The following is a 20,931-nucleotide window of genomic DNA, read 5'->3' as shown; positions in this document are numbered from 1 at the left end:
TATGGACCAGCCTCCACTGATATCTATCTATATAAATTTATTTATTTATGTGTGTGTGTGTGTGTGTGTGTGTGTAATATGTGTATAATATGTATAAACTGTATATAATGTTTTTGACTTTTAATATTTTTAACTAAAACTTAAAGAATGTTAATCATCATTATAGTCTTATATATAAATAAATATTATGCATGATTAAATGCCTCACATACACAGTTTATCTCATTTAATATTCGGCAGCCATTTTGATCAAAGGCATTTTGTGTGATGTCAGAGACGTGAGGTCACAACAGAACATGACACAACATTCCGTGTTCCGTTCATCAAAGCCTCAGAATGCAGGACAAACTGTCAGATACTGAATAGTTGGATCAACATTCGCTCGTTGTATCGAAGTTATCGTGTTAAACACTTGTTTAAACGCCGTCATGAACAAAGACTCCGCAAAACCTTGTCAATCTCCAACTGTTAGGAGAAGAAGTAAGTGAGAAAAACTGGCAATCACTTATTTATACTTATTTATATCATTTATGAGTTGGCACTAATTTCTCAGATTCCTGTTGCTGAGCACTTTTTCTCACCTTTACAATGTATCTGGGATCTGAGTCTGAACTGTGTCTTGATATTAAAAAAAAGATGATTTTATACAATTAGTGACAAAAATTCACAACAAATTAATGTTCCACTGTTTTCTCATTTGCAGAGATTAATAGCAGCCAGACACAACAATGTCCACAGGCTGCAAAGGATTGCAGGACAAGGGCCAGGAAAAGAAAGGCCAGTCCTGACAAGGAGACCCCCAAGAAGAGGAAAAGGGTCTCTAAAGCCGAACCTTGTACCGGCTCAGAAGAAGGTGTCGGTGTGAAAAGAGGGAAGAGGAAAGTCGAAGAACACGGAGAGGGACCATCACAGAAGAAGAGGAAAAGCTTTGACCCTCACCTGGATGACAAGGAGTCCGCGTCCACCTCAACGGACACTCGAAGCTTATTGCAGATATTTTGGTCTTATTTGTCCAATTTATCTGTCTCTAAGTTTTTTTTCTCTTCATCCCACAACAATGGAGGTGAGATATGAAATTCCATTTTTGGTGCTCACAGCATTAACAAATTATATTTAAAAAATAGCAACATCTCTTTGCAAAAACAGCACCCTAAATGCAATGAATAATCCACAAAACACACACAAACTGTTGGATTTTAAGTCAAAAATCTATAATATATATATAAACAAAACTATGGATAGATGCCACTGGAGGGAAGAGAGAAATGTGTTTTTAAATGCATCAACTTTAAAGGTGTTGGGAGGCATATTTTTTCCACTTTAGACAGAGCCAGGGTAACTCTTCCCCCTGCCTCAAATCTTTGTGCTAAGCTAGGCTACCTAAATCTCAACTCCAACCCTGTACTTTTTTTTAAATCATCATAAACAATCTAATATTACTCTGGGTGTTTCTCATCTGTAGAGAGCAGCAGCAGCAACCCATTAGAGGGGTGCAGTACATCTCTGGCCCCGAGAGGTGTTAAGAGGAGAGCCACTGCTGATGGAGAAGGACCAACCAGGAAGAAGAAGAGGAATCTTGACTTGGAAGAGACCAAGGAGGACTCCACCTCCTCAGTAGAGGCCCGCAGAGGTTAGTAGATAGATTATTGAAGGCTGTAAGTAACATGAAATGAATTAATGTTCCAAACAACTGAACTAAATCAAAAATGTCACTGTTTAGCTGAGTTTGAGGCCAAATATGAAGAGGGGAACCAGCTTGGTGAAGGAGGATGTGGATCTGTGTTTGCCGGCTACCGCAAAGCAGATAATTTACCAGTGAGTGTTACATACACATTCTCATGTTTAACCTGCATTGTTTTGCTGCATTTTTTTTACGCAGGGTTAATATTTCATGTTGGTCTGAACACAGCCCGACACAGTATGTTCAGAAAGTGTTAACTAAATACCTGTTTGTGTCTTGTAGGTAGCCATTAAACACATCCAAAACGACAAAGTGTACTGCAAAGAAGTGGTAAGTGAGCAACACCAACATTTCCTGGACTGAACTAAATGCATTATGGATGATTTATGAGTATTTATGGAGCTTCTTTCCCTTAACCTTCTATTTGTTTTGATGTTTCAGGATAAGAATGGGAAACAGCTCTCTGTGGAGGTCGCCGTGATGTTAAAACTCGGTATGACTGGATCAGCTGCGTCCCTGCTGGACTGGTATGATCTGGACGAGGAGCTCATATTGGTCCTGGAGAGACCAGTCCCCTCTGTAGACCTCTTCGACTACAATGAGGCCAACGGAGGATGCTTAAAAGAGGAGGAGGCCAAGGTAACTGGAGGATTCTGGTTAATATGTGTTTGTGTGCAAGTTAAGGCCATGTTGGCAGATCAAACACTCCCTCTCCCCTCATCTCCTCTCTCTATCTCTTCCTCAGATCATATTGAAACAGCTGCTGGACGCTACAATAGAACTTCAGGATAAAAACATCTTTCACCGAGACATCAAGACGGAAAACATCCTGATCGAGACCGGCGCTGACGTCCCTCGTGTCCGTCTCATTGACTTTGGCTTGAGCTGCTTCTTTAAGAGAAGATCGCCGTGCCGCGTCTTTTACGGTATGATGTCTGGGTACTACTCCCGCTCTTCACCAATCGGTGACTTTTACATTTAAAGAAAGCCTCTCCGCCTCCTCATCCTCATAGTCTTTATTATGTCTGTGTATTTCAGGTACCTCATGTTTCGCCCCCCCGGAGTGGTACAGTCGTCATGCCTACAGTGCCGGCCCCACAACAGTTTGGCAGCTGGGAATAGTCCTGCATGAAATACTGCACAGGAAATCATTTAGGACCAGAGAGTTCAAGGACAACAAGCCAAAAATCAGCAACAAGCTGTCCAAAGGTATGAAAAACATGCTTATAGGCAAACATGACATAATTCTGTTTATTTTAGTTCACGTTTCGATGGATCGCTGAAGCTGTTGCCTTCATCTTTCTTCTCCTTCTTTCTCTCCAGAATGCCAGGATTTCTTGCAGAAATGTCTGAACAAAGTTCCCGAGCGGCGACCCACACTTGACCAACTACAGCACCACCCATGGCTCAGATAAACCAACACTACACACACACACACACACACACCTACACACATTTAAAATCATCAGCCATCAATCAAGATTTGTTTTCCACTTACGGCCGCTCATTACATGAATATCACTAGCACTGTTTTCTCTTCGACAGGAAGGCGGATGTGGACGAGTGCGACTGGACCGTTTTTAATTGGAATCATCTAATTCGGCTGATTATTTTGGACATTTTACTTTAATACTTTTACTTTTTTCCCCACTTGTAGTTCCTGTAGCACCCCCAGTCATCCGAGGAGAGGGGATCTCTCTTTGAATTGCCTTTCCCGAGGTTTCTTCCCATTTTCCTCCTTCCAGTCTCAGGATTTTGGGGAGTTTTTCCTCGTCTTCTTAGAGAGCTTGGGCTGGGTCAGGAGCTGCTGCTGATGAGCAATTAGGAGCCAAAGAGCCATTATGTCATAATAATGACAAACGTAATCATAAAGACAACAATAACAATAATAATGTCCACAATAAGTCCATGAAAATAAACATTAAAAAAAGAAAATGAAAGAGTCATATTTTTTTTGTTTAGACCACAGAGAATCATCATAATCTTTCTTATTGCTTTTTGAGTGATATAAATTTTCTTTCTTTAAATTTTTAATAATATTTTACATTTATCTTAATAGTAATTTCATCTGACACAAAAATAACATTGAAATAGTGCATAAAATAGCAAATAAGTTCTTCTTAACACTATCAAACTGACCAACAGACAGTTTGTGCAATAGTTTGTGTAATGAACAGAGGAAAATCAACAACTTAAACTGCTGCTTTACTGCTTTTATTTATTTATTGTAACTACATCAGGAGAAGCCATGTGAAATCTCATTGTACCTGAGTATAATGACAATAAATATCATTCAGCCATTCATTCATCTGCTCATTTGATGTCAGCCTGTTTTCTGCTTGTTGCAGGACTATCAAAAAGACAAGCCAGATTGGTACAGATATCATGTTCTGTACCAATATATGCAGTAGTTTATCTCTTAGCCAGGGCTCGTCACCTAAATTTCAACTCACTGTATTTATTTTAGGTGCAGAAATTCTTTTTTTGTTTGTTTGTTTTTATCAGGTGAACTTTATAGTATCACTTAATTATCAAACATAAGTCAGTTTCCTGATGATGCCACACTGTTTCTGAAAAACAATACTATAATTTCAAACATTATAGGGAAACTTAACTTTTTGAAAAGGCATCTGGACTGACAAGAAATTTAAAAGTCAGCTCCTTTCACTGATTAAGAGCGTGATATGTGGCTGAAAGCTCTGAAAAAGCTAGTAAGTGGACCTTGAGTTGAGATTATTTTGTCACCCAATATTTTAATTACTGTCTGCCTGCAGCATGGTTTGTAAAAATATACTACTTAAAATAACAAATAAAAATAACTTAAATAATCATTATGTATTCATTCTTGGGAGTTTAAGTTTTTGTTTAATATGAACAGTTCATAAAAACAACCTGTGTGTCTGTGTACACACACACACACACACATATATATATATATATATCAGTGGCGGCTGGTGACTCAAAACATTGGGGAGGACAGGAGGAAAACCAACATGGAATCTTACAACAAACTGCATCAAACTATATTATTGTCCCATCTGATGAAATCAGAGGGCTGGGGGGCAATTTTATATGCCAATAAAACAATTTGCTTGAGTGGTGAGAAGGCTGCTTCTTTAAAGACATTCAGCATGTACATAATGTCTCTAAACAAAGAAGTGCTCATTTTAGCCATGTAGTGGATCAAATACACAACGGGGGTGTATTCAAAACACCCCCGTTGTTTTCGCAACTTTGAACTCGCCCAACCTAACGGAGACTGCTGGGTCTAACGGTTCCCAACGTTTACTGAACGTTTACTGAATCTGTGTCTCTCCTGTAATATTATCAACGAACCTCCTCCAGGCCAAAACATATTTTTAAAAGCCAAAAATAACGCTAAATATCGATAGCGTAACTCCGTTTAGGAATAGGGCAGTGGTTAGTATGTTTGCGTAGCAAGTGGGGAAAGAGCGGCGGGAAAGTGACGGTGGATGCGAGCGGAGCAGAGGAAAAGGTTAGCGGTAAGTTCTCAGTCTGGCAGTAAATATACAGTACAGACTAAAGTGTAACAGTTAATAAATGCTAAAAAGTCACGTCTGTTGTTTCCCCAAGTGCTGCAAAAGTGAAGGAGGTTAGCTCCGAAGTTAGCAACAATAGGTTAGCCTAACCGGAAGAGGCGAAACGGAGAAATGTGAGTTCACTGTGCACTCTGTCCCGTTACACCCCCCAACCCACCCGCGACTAATCAATTAATTGAAGATTACGTACGATTTCAGTCGACTAAGATTTTCTTTGGTTGACTACAGCCCTGCAAATGTGTCATTTTACCAACAAAGTGAAATTCAAATTTATAGTACTGTTCTGTTGTGACAAAAAAATTATGTTCTCATCAAAAACAGACAACATATCACATGATTTACACGTGTTTCCAATATATTTTCTTAGTATACAGAAATATATAACACAAAACTCACGGTTCGGATCGTATCACGGATTTGAGTCACGGATCAGATCATTATTAGGATCAGCGGGAAAAAAGGGGGGTGACAAATAAAACTTTGTTTTCCATTTATTCTGTAACACACTTACAGCCAGAAACAGCAAGAAACTTTTGCCCATGGTCTTAAATGAAAACATTTAAGATGTCCAATGTTTAAATAAAATAAAATAAAATATATAAAATATTAAATGCTCAGTTATTGTAATATGAGGCATGAAACCTTCCTCTTTTAAACAGTGAATGAAACAGCCTCTGTCCACATCATCAAAACTTGATGATAACAAACATTCACCGCTAACGTCAGTTAGCAGCTAGATGCTAATTAGCTGCTCAGCTGCGGCACATTAAACAGCAGGTAAACATAACTCAAATGTCACTTCGGAACCGAATTAGATGCTGGTTTGATCGTTGCTCTTCGAAATCCCTGTTAACGTTAGCGACATGCTGTCTGCCCATGACTTGTACTTACAGCAGTTTGTTTACTTTGTCTTAAGTGAGAAATTGAATTTTGCAATTAATCCGCAGTTCATATGCCTGTTACACCAGTAGTTAACACGTGTTATTCTAGTTACTTTAAGCTTATTACTCAATATACGGCTCAGCTTAAAACGAACTAAATGAACTGTCAGAAGCAAGCAGCCAGACCTCCTGCACTCATTCACTAATCACACATCAACAGGTGACTGAACAACCACTCAATTAAAAACGAATGAATGAGTCCAGACAGCTCACTGTAACTTCAACAAGCAAACTAACGTTACCCACAACACATTATATGATCTCTGCTGCATTCTTGTTAAGGAGATAAAAAACACAAAAAAGCCACACAGAGACATTTAAGCATCAGAGATGAAATTAGCGACCAAAGAGACAGAGAGAGAGAAGCTGTATCTGACTCACGTTATCTGACGTCTTCTTCTTTCTATCATGGAGATGAAGTATTCATGTCATAACGTCCATTTGTAGCTGTTGGTCATCTTGTTCGTTAGTTAACAGAACTTTATGGCTGCTGCTTAACCAGTCTGATATCATTAGCAACAATGACAAACAAGCTAACTCTCCTGGTTGTTTCTCCGGTTGCTTCTCTCTCCAGCCTCCACGGCAGCGTCCTGCTGCACAGACCAGATAATTTCTCCCGTTAGCTTAACAACAGTCCTTAACAGTCCTTCCATGGATGTATAAAGAGTCCTTCAGGCTGCTACAACAAGCTAACTGTTGCGTTGGCTAACGCAAGGATCTATCTACTGCTGCTACTCTGCCTTACAGTGGAGAGAATTGAAGATGAATTCTGGAAACTATCATTGGACCAACTCGATGTCAATATTGCATTCTGGTTGTTGATTAGTAAGGGAGGAGCGTCATTTTATGTGTCATGGCCAATCACAGATTAGCATGAAAAAAGCAACAGCAGGCACCCGTCCTCCTCTGTCCCCCACTCCACCTCCACCACCACCACTACTTCACACACTGCTCTTTCTCCTCCTGCCCTGCAGGTGTCGCTGTTGAAGCATTTTAAACAGAATTTCAGCAATGGATTTTTTTCCAAAGAAGAGAGAAAAAATACTTTACAAATACTGAGATTTCGTAATGGTTTCTTTCAACCAAATATTCTTTTTTATATTTTGATCTCCCTTTTGCCTCTCAAAAATAGAGGAGGATCAACCTCCTCTGCCTCTATGGACCAGCGTCCACTGATATCTATCTATCTATATATATATATATTTGTGTGTGTGTGTGTGTAATATGTGTATAATATGTATAAACTGTATATAATGTTTTTGACTTTTAATATTTTTAACTAAAACTTAAAGAATGTTAATCATCATTATAGTCTTATATATAAATAAATATTATGCATGATTAAATGCCTCACATACACAGTTTATCTTATTTAATATTCGGCAGCCATTTTGATCAAAGGCATTTTGTGTGATGTCAGAGACGTGAGGTCACAACAGAACATGACACAACATTCCGTGTTCCGTTCATCAAAGCCTCAGAATTCAGGACAAACTGTCAGATACTGAATCGTTGGATCGACATTCGCTCGTTGCATCGAATTTATTGTGTTAAACACTTGTTTAAACGCCGTCATGAACAAAGAATCCGCAAAACCTTGTCAATCTCCAACTGTTAGGAGAAGAAGTAAGTGAGAAAAACTGGCAATCACTTATTTATACTCATTTATATCATTTATCAGTTGGCACTAATTTCTCAGATTCCTGTTGCTGAGCACTTTTTCTCACCTTGACAATGTATCTGGGATCTGAGTCTGAACTGTGTCTTGATATATATATAAAAAAAGATTATTTTATACAATTAGTGACAAAAAATCACAACAAATTAATGTTCCACTGTTTTCTCATTTGCAGAGATTAATAGCAGCCAGACACAACAATGTCCACAGGCTGCAAAGGATGGCAGGACCAGGGCCAGGAAAAGAAAGGCCAGTCCTGACAAGGAGACCCCCAAGAAGAGGAAAAGGGTCTCTAAAGCCGAACCTTGTAACGGCTCAGAAGAAGGTGTCGGTGTGAAAAGAGGAAAGAGGAAAGTCGAAGAACACGGAGAGGGACCATCACAGAAGAAGAGGAAAAGCTTTGACCCTCACCTGGATGACAAGGAGTCCGCGTCCACCTCAACGGACTCTCGAAGCTTATTGCAGATATTTTGGTCTTATTTGTCCAATTTATCTGTCTCTAAGTTTTTTTTCCCTTCATCCCACAACAATGGAGGTGAGATATGAAATTCCATTTTTGGTGCTCACAGCATTAACAAATTATATTTAAAAATAGCAACATCTCTTTGCAAAAACAGCACCCTAAATGCAATGAATAATCCACAAAACACACACAAACTGTTGGCTTTTAAGTCAAAAATCTATAATATATATATAAACAAAACTATGGATAGATGCCACTGGAGGGAAGAGAGAAATGTGTTTTTAAATGCGTCAACGTTAAAGGTGTTGGGAGGCATATTTTTTCCACTTTGGACAGAGCCAGGGTAACTCTTCCCCCTGCCTCAAATCTTTATGCTAAGCTAGGCTACCTAAATCTCAACTCCAACCCTGTACTTTTTTTTAAATCATCATCAACAATCTAATATTACTCTGGGTGTTTCTCATCTGTAGAGAGCAGCAGCAGCAACCCATTAGAGGGGTGCAGTACATCTCTGGCCCCGAGAGGCGTTAAGAGGAGAGCCACTGCTGATGGAGAAGGACCAACCAGGAAGAAGAAGAGGAGCTTGGAAGAGATCAAGGAGGACTCCACCTCCTCAGTAGAGGCCCGCAGAGGTTAGTAGATAGATTATTGAAGGCTTTAAGTAACATGAAATGAATTAATGTTCCAAACAACTGAACTAAAACAAAATGTCACTGTTTAGCTGAGTTTGAGGCCAAATATGAAGAGGGGAACCAGCTTGGTGAAGGAGGCTGTGGATCTGTGTTTGCCGGCTACCGCAAAGCAGATAATTTACCAGTGAGTGTTACATACACATTCTCATGTTTAACCTGCATTGTTTTACTGCATTTCTTTTACGCAGGGTTAATATTTCATGTTGGTCTGAACACAGCCCGACACAGTATGTTCAGAAAGTGTTAACTAAATACCTATTTGTGTCTTGTAGGTAGCCATTAAACATGTCCAAAACGACAAAGTGTACTGCAAAGAAGTGGTAAGTGAGCAACACCAACATTTCCTGGACTGAACTAAATGCATTATGGATTATTTATGAGTATTTATGGAGCTTCTTTCCCTTAACCTTCTATTTGTTTTGATGTTTCAGGATAAGAATGGGAAACAGCTCTCTGTGGAGGTCGCCGTGATGTTAAAACTCGGTATGACTGAATCAGCTGTATCTCTGCTGGACTGGTACGATCTGGACGAGGAGCTCATATTGGTCCTGGAGAGACCAGTCCCCTCTGTAGACCTCTTCGACTACAATGAGGCCAACGGAGGATGCTTAAAAGAGGAGGAAGCCAAGGTAAGTAACTGGAGGATCCTGGTTAATATGTGTTTGTGTGCAAGTTAAGGCCATGTTGGCAGATCAAACACTCCCTCTCCCCTCATCTCCTCTCTCTATCTCTTCCTCAGATCATATTGAAACAGCTGCTGGACGCTACAATAGAACTCCAGGATAAAAACATCTTTCACCGAGACATCAAGACGGAAAACATCCTGATCGAGACCGGCGCTGACGTCCCACGTGTCCGTCTCATTGACTTTGGCTTGAGCTGCTTCTTTAAGAGAAGATCGCCGTGCCGCGTCTTTTACGGTATGATGTCTGGGTACTACTCCCGCTCTTCACCAATCGGTGACTTTTACATTTAAAGAAAGCCTCTCCGCCTCCTCATCACAGTCTTTATGATGTCTGTGTATTTCAGGTACCTCATGTTTCGCCCCCCCAGAGTGGTACAGTCGTCATGCCTACAGTGCCGGCCCCACAACAGTTTGGCAGCTGGGAATAGTCCTGCATGAAATACTGCACAGGAAATCATTTAGGACCAGAGAGTTCCAGGACAACAAGCCAAAAATCAGCAACAAGCTGTCCAAAGGTATGAAAAACATGCTTATAGGCAAACATGACATAATTCTGTTTATTTTAGTTCACGTTTCGATGGATCGCTGAAGCTGTTGCCTTCATCTTTCTTCTCCTTCTTTCTCTCCAGAATGCCAGGATTTCTTGCAGAAATGTCTGAACAAAGTTCCCGAGCGGCGACCCACACTTGACCAACTACAGCACCACCCATGGCTCAGATAAACCGACACTACACACACACACACACACCTACACACATTTAAAATCATCAGCCATCAATCAAGATTTGTTTTCCACTTACAGCCGCTCATTACATGAATATCACTAGCACTGTTTTCTCTTCGACAGGAAGGCGGGTGTGGACGAGTGCGGCTGGACCGTTTTTAATTGGAATCATCTAATTCGGCTGATTATTTTGGACATTTTACTTTAATACTTTTACTTTTTTCCCCACTTGTAGTTCCTGTAGCACCCCCAGTCATCCGAGGAGAGGGGATCTCTCTTTGAATTGCCTTTCCCGAGGTTTCTTCCCATTTTCCTCCTTCCGGTCTCAGGATTTTGGGGAGTTTTTCCTCGTCTTCTTAGAGAGCTTGGGCTGGGTCAGGAGCTGCTGCTGATGAGCAATTAGGAGCCAACGAGCTATTACGTCATAATAATGACAAACGTAATCATAAAAGCAACAATAATAATAATAATGTCCACAATAAGTCCATGAAAATAAACATTAAAAAAAAGAAAATGAAAAAGTCCTTTTTTTTTTGTTTAGACCACAGAGAATCATCATAATCTTTCTTATTGCTTTTTGAGTGATATAAATTTTCCTTCTTTAATTTTCCATAACATTTTACATTTATCTTAATAGTTATTTCATCTGACACAAAAATAACATTGAAATAGTGCATAAAATAGCAAATAAGATCTTCTTAACACTATCAAACTGACCAACAGACAGTTTGTGCAATAGTTTGTGTAATGAACAGAGGAAAATCAACAACTTAAACTGCTGCTTTACTGCTTTTATTTATTTATTTATTGTAACTACATCAGGAGAAGCCATGTGACATCTCATTGTACCTGAGTATAATGACAATAAATATCATTCAGCCATTCATTCATCTGCTCATTTGATGTCAGCCTGTTTTCTGCTTGTTGCAGGACTATCAAAAAGACAAGCCAGATTGGTACAGATATCATGTTCTGTACCAATATATGCAGTAGTTTATCTCTTAGCCAGGGCTCGTCACCTAAATTTCAACTCACTGTATTTAATTTAGGTGCAGAAATTCTTTTTTTGTTTGTTTGTTTTTATCAGGTGAACTTTATAGTACCACTTAATTATCAAACATAAGTCAGTTTCCTGATGATGCCACACTGTTTCTGAAAAACAATACTATAATTTCAAACATTATAGGGAAACTTAACTTTCTGAAAAGGCATCTGGACTGACAAGAAATTTAAAAGTCAGCTCCTTTCACTGATTAAGAGCGTGATATGTGGCTGAAAGCTCTGAAAAAGCTAGTAAGTGGACCTTGAGTTGAGATTATTTTGTCACCAAATATTTTAATTACTGTCTGCCTGCAGCATGGTTTGTAAAAATATACTACTTAAAATATCAAATAAAAATAACTTAAATAATCATTATGTATTCATTCTTGGGAGTTTAAGTTTTTGTTTAATATGAACAGTTCATAAAACCAACCTGAGAGCATATATATGTTGGTCAATATGCTCTCGTCTGACTAAATTCTCATTGGTCGAATAATCTCTGTGTTATTTTCATAAGGAGAAAAGTGCGACATCAACAGCTTTCCAGGATTAACCCATTATTTCCTGCGGCGGGAGGGACAGCCTAACAAATAACCTGTGAAAACAACGGGGGTGTATTCAAAACACCCCCGTTGTTTTCACAACTTTGAACTCGCCCAACCTAACGGAGACTGCTGGGTCTAACGGTTCCAAACGTTTACTGAACGTTTACTGAATCTGTGTCTCTCCTGTAATATTATCAACGAACCTCATCCAGGCCAAAACATATTTTTTAAAAGCCAAAAATAATACTAAATATCGGTAGCGTAACTCCGTTTAGGAATAGGGCAGTGGTTAGTATGTTTGCGTAGCAAGTGGGGAAAGAGCGGCGGGAAAGTAACGGTGGATGCGAGCGGAGCAGAGGAAAAGGTTAACGGTAAGTTCTCAGTCTGGCAGTAAATGTACAGTACAGACTAAAGTGTAACAGTTAATAAATGCTAAAAAGTCACGTCTGTTGTTTCCCCAAGTGCTGCAAAAGTGAAGGGGGTTAGCTCCGAAGTTAGCAACAATAGGTTAGCCTAACCGGAGGAGGCGAAACGGAGAAATGTGAGTTCACTGTGCACTCTGTCCTGTGACACCCCCCAACCCACCCGCGACTAATCAATTAGTTGAAGATTATGTACGATTTCAGTCGACCAAGAATGTCTTTGGTTGACTACAGCCCTGCAAATGTGTCATTTTACCAACAAAGTGAAATTGAAATTTATAGTACTGTTCTATTGTGACAAAAAATTTCTGTTCTCATCAAAAACAGAAAACATATCACATGATTTACACGTGTTTCCAATATATTTCCTTAGTATACAGAAATATATAACACAAAACTCACGGTTCGGATCGTATCACGGATTTGAGTCACGGATCAGATCATTATTAGGATCAGCGGAAAAAAAGGGGGGGGGAGACAAATAAAACTTTGTTTTCCATTTATTCTGTAACACACTTACAGCCAGAAACAGCAAGAAACTTTTGCCCATGGTCTTAAATGAAAACAACAATGCTCCAATGTTTAAATAAAATAAAATATATAAAATATTCAATGCTCAGTTATTGCAATATGAGGCATGAAACCTTCCTCTTTTAAACAGTGAATGAAACAGCCTCTGTCCACATCATCAAAACTTGATGATAACAAACATTCACCATTCAGCTAGATGCTAATTAGCTGCTCAGCTGCAGCACATTAAACAGCAGGTAAACATAACTCAAATGTCACTTCGGAACCGAATTAGATGCTGGTTTGATCGTTGCTCTTCGAAATCCCTGTTCGCGACATGCTGTCTGCCCATGACTTGTACTTACAGCAGTTTGTTTATTTTGTCTTAAATGAGACATTAAATTTTGCAATTAATCCGCAGTTCATATGCCTGCGAACCGTGGGGGGCGATCCGTACGGATCACGGATCAACTACAATCCGTTACACCACTAGTTAACACTTGTTATTCTAGTTACTTTAAGCTTATTACTCAATATACGACTCAGCTTAAAAACAAACTAAAGAAACTGTCAGAAGCAAGCAGCCAGACCTCCTGCACTCATTCACTAATCACACAACAACAGGTGACTGAACAACCACTCAATTAAAAACGAATGAATGAGTCCAGACAGCTCACTGTAACTTCAACAAGCAAACTAACGTTACCCACAACACATTATATGATCTCTGCTGCATTCTTGTTAAGGAGATAAAAAACACAAAAAAGCCACACAGAGACATTTAACCATCAGAGATGAAATTAGCGACCAAAGAGACAGAGAGAGAGAAGCTGTATCTGAGTCAGTTATCTGACGTCTTCTTCTTTCTATCATGGAGATGAAGTATTCATGTCATAACGTCCATTTGTAGCTGTTGCTCATCTTGTTTGTTAGTTAACAGAACTTTGTGGCTGCTGGTTAACCAGTCTGATATCATTAGCAACAATGACAAACAAGCTAACTCTCCTGGTTGTTTCTCCGGTTGCTTCTCTCTCCAGCCTCCCCGACAGCGTCCTGCTGCACAATCCAGATAATTTCTCCCGTTAGCTTAACAACAGTCCTTAACAGTCCTTCCATGGATGTATAAAGAGGCCTTTAGGCTGCTACAACAAGCTAACTGTTGCGTTGGCTTACGCAAGGATCTATCTACTGCTGCTACTCTGCCTTACAGTGGAGAGAATTGAAGATGAAATCTGGAAACTATCATTGGACCAACTCGATGTCAATATTGCATTCTGGTTGTTGATTAGTAAGGGAAGAGCGTCATTTTATGTGTCATGGCCAATCACAGATTAGCATGAAAAAAAAAGAAATACATTGAGTCCAATGTAAGAGATCCCGCCCTGCAGAGGACAGCAGGCACCCGTCCTCCTCTGTCCCCCCACTCCACCTCCACCAATTGCGCCCCACCACCACCACCACTTCACACACTGCTCTTTCTCCTCCTGCCCTGCAGGTGTCGCAGTTGAAGCATTTTAAACAGAATTTCAGCAATAGATTTTTTTCCAAAGAAGAGAGAAAAAATACTTTATAAATACTGAGATTTGGTAATGGTTTATTTCAACCAAGTATTCTTTTTTATATTTTGATCTCCCTTTTGCCTCTCAAAAATAGAGGAGGATCAACCTCCTCTTCCTCTATGGACCAGCCTCCACTGATTATATATATATTATATATATAATTTATTTATTTATGTATGTGTGTATAATATGTATATACTGTAAATGATGTTTTTGACTTAATATTTTTAACTAAAACTTAAAGAATGTTAATCATCATTATAGTCTTATATATAAATAAATATTATGCGTGATTAAATGCCTCACATACACAGTTTATCTCATTTAATATTCGGCAGCCATTTTGATCAAAGGCATTTTGTGTGATGTCACTGACGTGAGGTCACAACAGAACATGACACAACATTCCGTGTTCCGTTCATCAAAGCCTCAGAATTCAGGACAAACTGTCAGATACTGAATCGTTGGATCGACATTCGCTCGTTGTATCGAAGTTATCGTGTTAAACACTTGTTTAAACGCCGTCATGAACAAAGACTCCGCAAAACCTTGTCAATCTCCAACTGTTAGGAGAAGAAGTAAGTGAGAAAAACTGGCAATCACTTATTTATACTCATTTATATCATTTATCAGTTGGCACTAATTTCTCAGATTCCTGTTGCTGAGCACTTTTTCTCACCTTGACAATGTATCTGGGATCTGAGTCTGAACTGTGTCTTGATATATAAAAAAAGATTATTTTATACAATTAGTGACAAAAAATCACAACAAATTAATGTTCCACTGTTTTCTCATTTGCAGAGATTAATAGCAGCCAGACACAACAATGTCCACAGGCTGCAAAGGATGGCAGGACCAGGGCCAGGAAAAGAAAGGCCAGTCCTGACAAGGAGACCCCCAAGAAGAGGAAAAGGGTCTCTAAAGCCGAACCTTGTAACGGCTCAGAAGGTGTCGGTGTGAAAAGAGGAAAGAGGAAAGTCGAAGAACATGGAGAGGGACCTTTAGAGAAGAGGAAGAAAAGCTTCGACCCTCACCTGGATGACAAGGAGTCCGCGTCCACCTCAACGGACTCTCGAAGCTTATTGCAGATATTTTGGTCTTATTTGTCCAATTTATCTGTCTCTAAGTTTTTTTTCCCTTCATCCCACAACAATGGAGGTGAGATATGAAATTCCATTTTTGGTGCTCACAGCATTAACAAATTATATTTAAAAAATAGCAACATCTCTTTGCAAAAACAGCACCCTAAATGCAATGAATAATCCACAAAACACACACAAACTGTTGGATTTTAAGTCAAAAATCTATAATATATATACAAACAAAACTATGGATAGATGCCACTGGAGGGAAGAGAGAAATGTGTTTTTAAATGCGTCAACGTTAAAGGTGTTGGGAGGCATATTTTTTCCACTTTGGACAGAGCCAGGGTAACTCTTCCCCCTGCCTCAAATCTTTGTGCTAAGCTAGGCTACCTAAATCTCAACTCCAACCCTGTACTTTTTTTTTTATCATCATCAACAATCTAATATTACTCTGGGTGTTTCTCATCTGTAGAGAGCAGCAGCAGCAACCCATTAGAAGGGTGCAGTACATCTCTGGCCCCGAGAGGCGTTAAGAGGAGAGCCACTGCTGATGGAGAAGGACCAACCAGGAAGAAGAAGAGGAATCTTGACTTGGAAGAGACCAAGGAGGACTCCACCTGCTCAGTAGAGGCCCGCAGAGGTTAGTAGATAGATTATTGAAGGCTTTAAGTAACATGAAATGAATTAATGTTCCTAACAACTGAACTAAATCAAAAATGTCACTGTTTAGCTGAGTTTGAGGCCAAATACGAAGAGGGGAACCAGCTTGGTGAAGGAGGATGTGGATCTGTGTTTGCCGGCTACCGCAAAGCAGATAATTTACCAGTGAGTGTTACATACACATTCTCATGTTTAACCTGCATTGTTTTACTGCATTTCTTTTATGCAGGGTTAATATTTCATGTTGGTCTGAACACAGCCCGACACAGTATGTTCAGAAAGTGTTAACTAAATACCTGTTTGTGTCTTGTAGGTAGCCATTAAACACGTCGCAAACAACAAAGTGTTCTGCAAAGAAGTGGTAAGTGAGCAACACCAACATTTCTTGGACTGAACTAAATGTATTATGGATTATTTATGAGTATTTATGGAGCTTCTTTCCCTTAACCTTCTATTTATTTTGATGTTTCAGGATAAGAATGGGAAACAGCTCTCTGTGGAGGTCGCCGTGATGTTAAAACTCGGTATGACTGGATCAGCTGTGTCCCTGCTGGACTGGTACGATCTGGACGAGGAGCTCATATTGGTCCTGGAGAGACCAGTCCCCTCTGTAGACCTCTTCGACTACAATGAGGCCAACGGAGGATGCTTAAAAGAGGAGGAGGCCAAGGTAACTGGAGGATTCTGGTTAACATGTGTTTTTGTGCAAGTTAAGGCCATGTTGGCAGATCAAGCACTCCCTCTCCCCTCATCTCCTCTCTCTATCTCTTCCTCAGATCATATTGAAACAGCTGCTGGACGCTACAATAGAACTTCAGGATAAAAACATCTTTCACCGAGACATCAAGACGGAAAACATCCTGATCGAGACCGGCGCTGACGTCCCACGTGTCCGTCTCATTGACTTTGGCTTGAGCTGCTTCTTTAAGAGAAGATCGTTGTGCCGCATCTTTTACGGTATGATGTCTGGGTACTACTCCCGCTCTTCACCAATCGGTGACTTTTACATTTAAAGAAAGCCTCTCCGCCTCCTCATCCTCACAGTCTTTATTATGTCTGTGTATTTCAGGTACCTCATGTTTTGCCCCCCCGGAGTGGTACAGTCGTCATGCCTACAGTGCCGGCCCCACAACAGTTTGGCAGCTGGGAATAGTCCTGCATGAAATACTGCACAGGAAATCATTTAGGACCAGAGAGTTCCAGGACAACAAGCCAAAAATCAGCAACAAGCTGTCCAAGAGTATGAAAAACATGCTTATAGGCAAACATGACATAATTCTGTTTATTTTAGTTCATGTTTCGATGGATCGCTGAAGCTGTTGCCTTCATCTTTCTTCTCCTTCTTTCTCTCCAGAATGCCAGGATTTCTTGCAGAAATGTCTGAACAAAGTTCCCGAGCGGCGACCCACACTTGACCAACTACAGCACCACCCATGGCTCAGATAAACCGACACTACACACACACACACCTACACACATTTAAAATCATCAGCCATCAATCAAGATTTATTTTCACTTACGGCCGCTCATTACATGAATATCACTAGCACTGTTTTCTCTTCGACAGGAAGGCGGGTGTGGACGAGTGCGGCTGGACCGTTTTTAATTGGAATCATCTAATTCGGCTGATTATTTTGGACATTTTACTTTAATACTTTTACTTTTTTCCCCACTTGTAGTTCCTGTAGCACCCCCAGTCATCCGAGGAGAGGGGATCTCTCTTTGAATTGCCTTTCCCGAGGTTTCTTCCCATTTTCCTCCTTCTGGCCGCAGGATTTTGGGGAGTTTTTCCTCGTCTTCTTAGAGAGCTTGGGCTGGGTCAGGAGCTGCTGCTGATGAGCAACTAGGAGCCAACGAGCCATTACGTCATAATAATGACAAACGTAATCATAAAAACAATAAGCATGTCCACAATAAGTCCATGAAAATAAACATTAAAAAAAAAGAAAATGAAAAAGTCCTTTTTTTTTGTTTAGACCACAGAGAATCATCATAATCTTTCTTATTGCTTTTTGAGTGATATAAATTTTCTTTCTTTAATTTTCAATAACATTTTACATTTATCTTAATAGTTATTTCATCTGACACAAAAATAACATTGAAATAGTGCATAAAATAGCAAATAAGATCTTCTTAACACTATCAAACTGACCAACAGACAGTTTGTGCAATAGTTTGTGTAATGAACAGAGGAAAATCAACAACTTATACTGCTGCTTTACTGCTTTTATTTATTTATTGTAACTGCATCAGGAGAAGCCATGTGAAATCTCATCTCATACACACACACATACATATATATATATTTATATATATATACACAAATTTATGTTCTCCTCAAAAACAGACAACATATCACATGATTTACACGTGTTTCCAATATATACATAACTCACGGTTCGGATCATATCACGGATTTGAGTCACTAACTTTTGCCCATGGTCTTAAATGAAAACAACATTTAAGATGTCCAATGTTTAAATAAAATAAAATAAAATATATAAAATATTCAATGCTCAGTTATTGCAATATGAGGCATGAAACCTTCCTCTTTTAAACAGTGAATGAAACAGCCTCTGTCCACATCATCAAAACTTGATGATAACAAACATTCACCGCTAACGTCAGTTAGCAGCTAGATGCTAATTAGCTGCTCAGCTGCAGCACATTAAACAGCAGGTAAACATAACTCAAATGTCACTTCGGAACCGAATTAGATGCTGGTTTGATCGTTGCTCTTCGAAATCCCTGTTAACGTTAGCGACACGCTGTCTGTCCATGACTTGTACTTATAGCAGTTTGTTTACTTTGTCTTAAATGAGAAATTGAATTTTGCAATTAATCCGCAGTTCATATGCCTGCCGAACCGTGGGGGGCGATCCATACGGATCAAGGATCAACTACAATCCGTTACACCAGTAGTTAACACTTGTTATTCTAGTTACTTTAAGCTTATTACACAATATACGACTCAGCTTAAAACGAACTAAAGAAACTGTCAGAAGCAAGCAGCCAGACCTCCTGCACTCATTCACTAATCACACATCAACATCAACAGGTGACTGAACAACCACTCAATTAAAACATTCACCGCTAACGTCAGTTAGCAAGTGCAAGTGTTGTTACTGTGTACAGATATTATCAATTATACTGCATATATTAGCATATACATACTGGACTGTATGTGAACTACTGTATATGTTAGAGTAATGGCTGTATCCCATATATGTTTAGAAGCATCATGTGAAAAATCATGTCAAGAACGCATCGACGTCGCTAAAGTCTACTACATACAGCCTGACCTGTACAGAACATGTATGCTGTTATTGTTGTCATGCTAGCTTGTAGGGAAGGGGGCTAAATAACACAAGTTGGGGTAAATTTTGGCGAAGGAAAAACTGGCATGGCCATTTTCAAAGAGGTCCCTTGACCTCTCACCTCAAGATATCTGAATGAAAATGGGTTCGATGGTAAACCCACGAGTTTCCCCTTTACAGACATGCACACTTTATGCTAATCCCACACAGTTTTGGGCAAAAAACATGCCGTTTTTGGCATGCAGTATAAATGTGTTATTTTCGCCTGTTCTAGAAATGGTGTATTTGAATATTTCTGCATTCTGGGGTCCCTGACCAGTCTTGGAAATGCATAAATTTGGTATGACTGGAAAGCCACAAGGTCTTAATATCTTAAGACCTTGTCTTAATGAGGTTTTTTGGAGGGTTTTTTAACCATTTTTATCTAGTCTTGAGTGGTCATAAATGGTTAAATTTTGCGCCAAATCTGTGTAACAAATGATATCAATCCAAAAATTGCTGCAACAACTTATGAGACATAACTGAGAATATGAATGGCCATCATATACTTCCATCATAATGTTCTAAGACCTTATACACTCTAAACACACTGTTCATTAAAGATTTATTACAAGAAAAATTTGACACACAGTGCTGAACTGCATCTCAAATTAATCTTCAGGCTTCCAGCTTTCAGATGATGTAAACCACTTCTATGTGGCAAGTACTGTTGACCTGCTATCTCCCCCTAAACATCCCCTGTCCCCCCAAGGAATGGTTCTATGGTAGGGGGGTGGGAGTGGTTGTTTTTAAAGGGACAAAACCTTAATCCAAATATAAGAAAAAAACTGCCACAGCATAAAAAAAAACCAAACCTAGAACCTGCTGACAGACATCCTTTTGACAATACAAACGAAACTGGAACAAAATAAAAAAAACAAACCTACAAGTGTACTTTGAAAACTAACAAAAACATAACTGGAATTTAAATGTTCTGTCACAAAGAGTAGCAGGAGATGGATCCAAAAGCAGGAGACTCCAGGCTGAGCGAGGCATTTTAAAAAAAAAGAAAAAAAAAAGACTTGTGCAGGCCAAAAACAAAAACTGGCAGGTTCAAAGCAAATACTGAACAACACAAAGCTGAGCAGAACAAACTGAACAATACATGACAAAACCAAGGATCCAACAAAGACTGAACTGAAAACCAGGACTTAGATACTGACAGAACAAATGAGGGAATATGGAACAGGTGACAGAGGACTGGCAAGGAGCTGATTGGCTGAGGGAAAACCAAAAACCCAGAAAACACAATGAGACATAATGGTGCTTGCAGTGATATAGTTTAGTAAGGCTGTAAACACAGTCAGAGTAGTTAACAACAAGCATACA

The 20,931-nt window shown here is 39.4% G+C and overlaps 4 protein-coding genes across 4 annotated transcripts in view; 3 read left to right on the top strand and 1 right to left on the bottom strand.

The window, feature by feature from the left end:
• The window catches only part of caln1 (calneuron 1), a 93,097-nt gene that overhangs the window by 27,978 nt on the left and 44,188 nt on the right, over positions 1 to 20,931 (bottom strand). The gene's annotated exons all lie outside the window — the stretch shown is intronic.
• On the top strand, positions 342 to 3,985 carry LOC121899427 (serine/threonine-protein kinase pim-1-like). The gene is made up of 9 exons (XM_042415246.1): positions 342 to 480; positions 704 to 1,063; positions 1,463 to 1,630; positions 1,721 to 1,815; positions 1,964 to 2,011; positions 2,123 to 2,320; positions 2,427 to 2,607; positions 2,720 to 2,890; positions 3,005 to 3,985. The coding sequence occupies exons 1-9, from the start codon at positions 429 to 431 to the stop codon at positions 3,094 to 3,096; spliced, it is 1,365 nt and encodes a 454-aa protein (XP_042271180.1). The 5' UTR covers positions 342 to 428; the 3' UTR covers positions 3,097 to 3,985.
• LOC121899430 (serine/threonine-protein kinase pim-1-like) lies at positions 7,561 to 11,310 on the top strand. Its single transcript, XM_042415249.1, has 9 exons — positions 7,561 to 7,808; positions 8,036 to 8,395; positions 8,794 to 8,955; positions 9,045 to 9,139; positions 9,288 to 9,335; positions 9,447 to 9,644; positions 9,755 to 9,935; positions 10,045 to 10,215; positions 10,330 to 11,310. Exons 1-9 carry the CDS (start codon positions 7,757 to 7,759, stop codon positions 10,419 to 10,421), a joined length of 1,359 nt encoding a protein of 452 aa, XP_042271183.1. The 5' UTR covers positions 7,561 to 7,756; the 3' UTR covers positions 10,422 to 11,310.
• On the top strand, positions 14,889 to 18,142 carry LOC121899428 (serine/threonine-protein kinase pim-1-like). Its single transcript, XM_042415247.1, has 9 exons — positions 14,889 to 15,079; positions 15,303 to 15,659; positions 16,059 to 16,226; positions 16,317 to 16,411; positions 16,560 to 16,607; positions 16,719 to 16,916; positions 17,023 to 17,203; positions 17,316 to 17,486; positions 17,601 to 18,142. The coding sequence occupies exons 1-9, from the start codon at positions 15,028 to 15,030 to the stop codon at positions 17,690 to 17,692; spliced, it is 1,362 nt and encodes a 453-aa protein (XP_042271181.1). The 5' UTR covers positions 14,889 to 15,027; the 3' UTR covers positions 17,693 to 18,142.

The sequence above is a fragment of the Thunnus maccoyii genome, chromosome 6 (assembly GCF_910596095.1).
Source record: "Thunnus maccoyii chromosome 6, fThuMac1.1, whole genome shotgun sequence".
NCBI lineage: Eukaryota > Metazoa > Chordata > Actinopteri > Scombriformes > Scombridae > Thunnus > Thunnus maccoyii.
The sequence above is the reverse complement of the archived record's forward strand: the minus strand, read 5'-3'. Positions and strand labels throughout refer to the sequence as shown.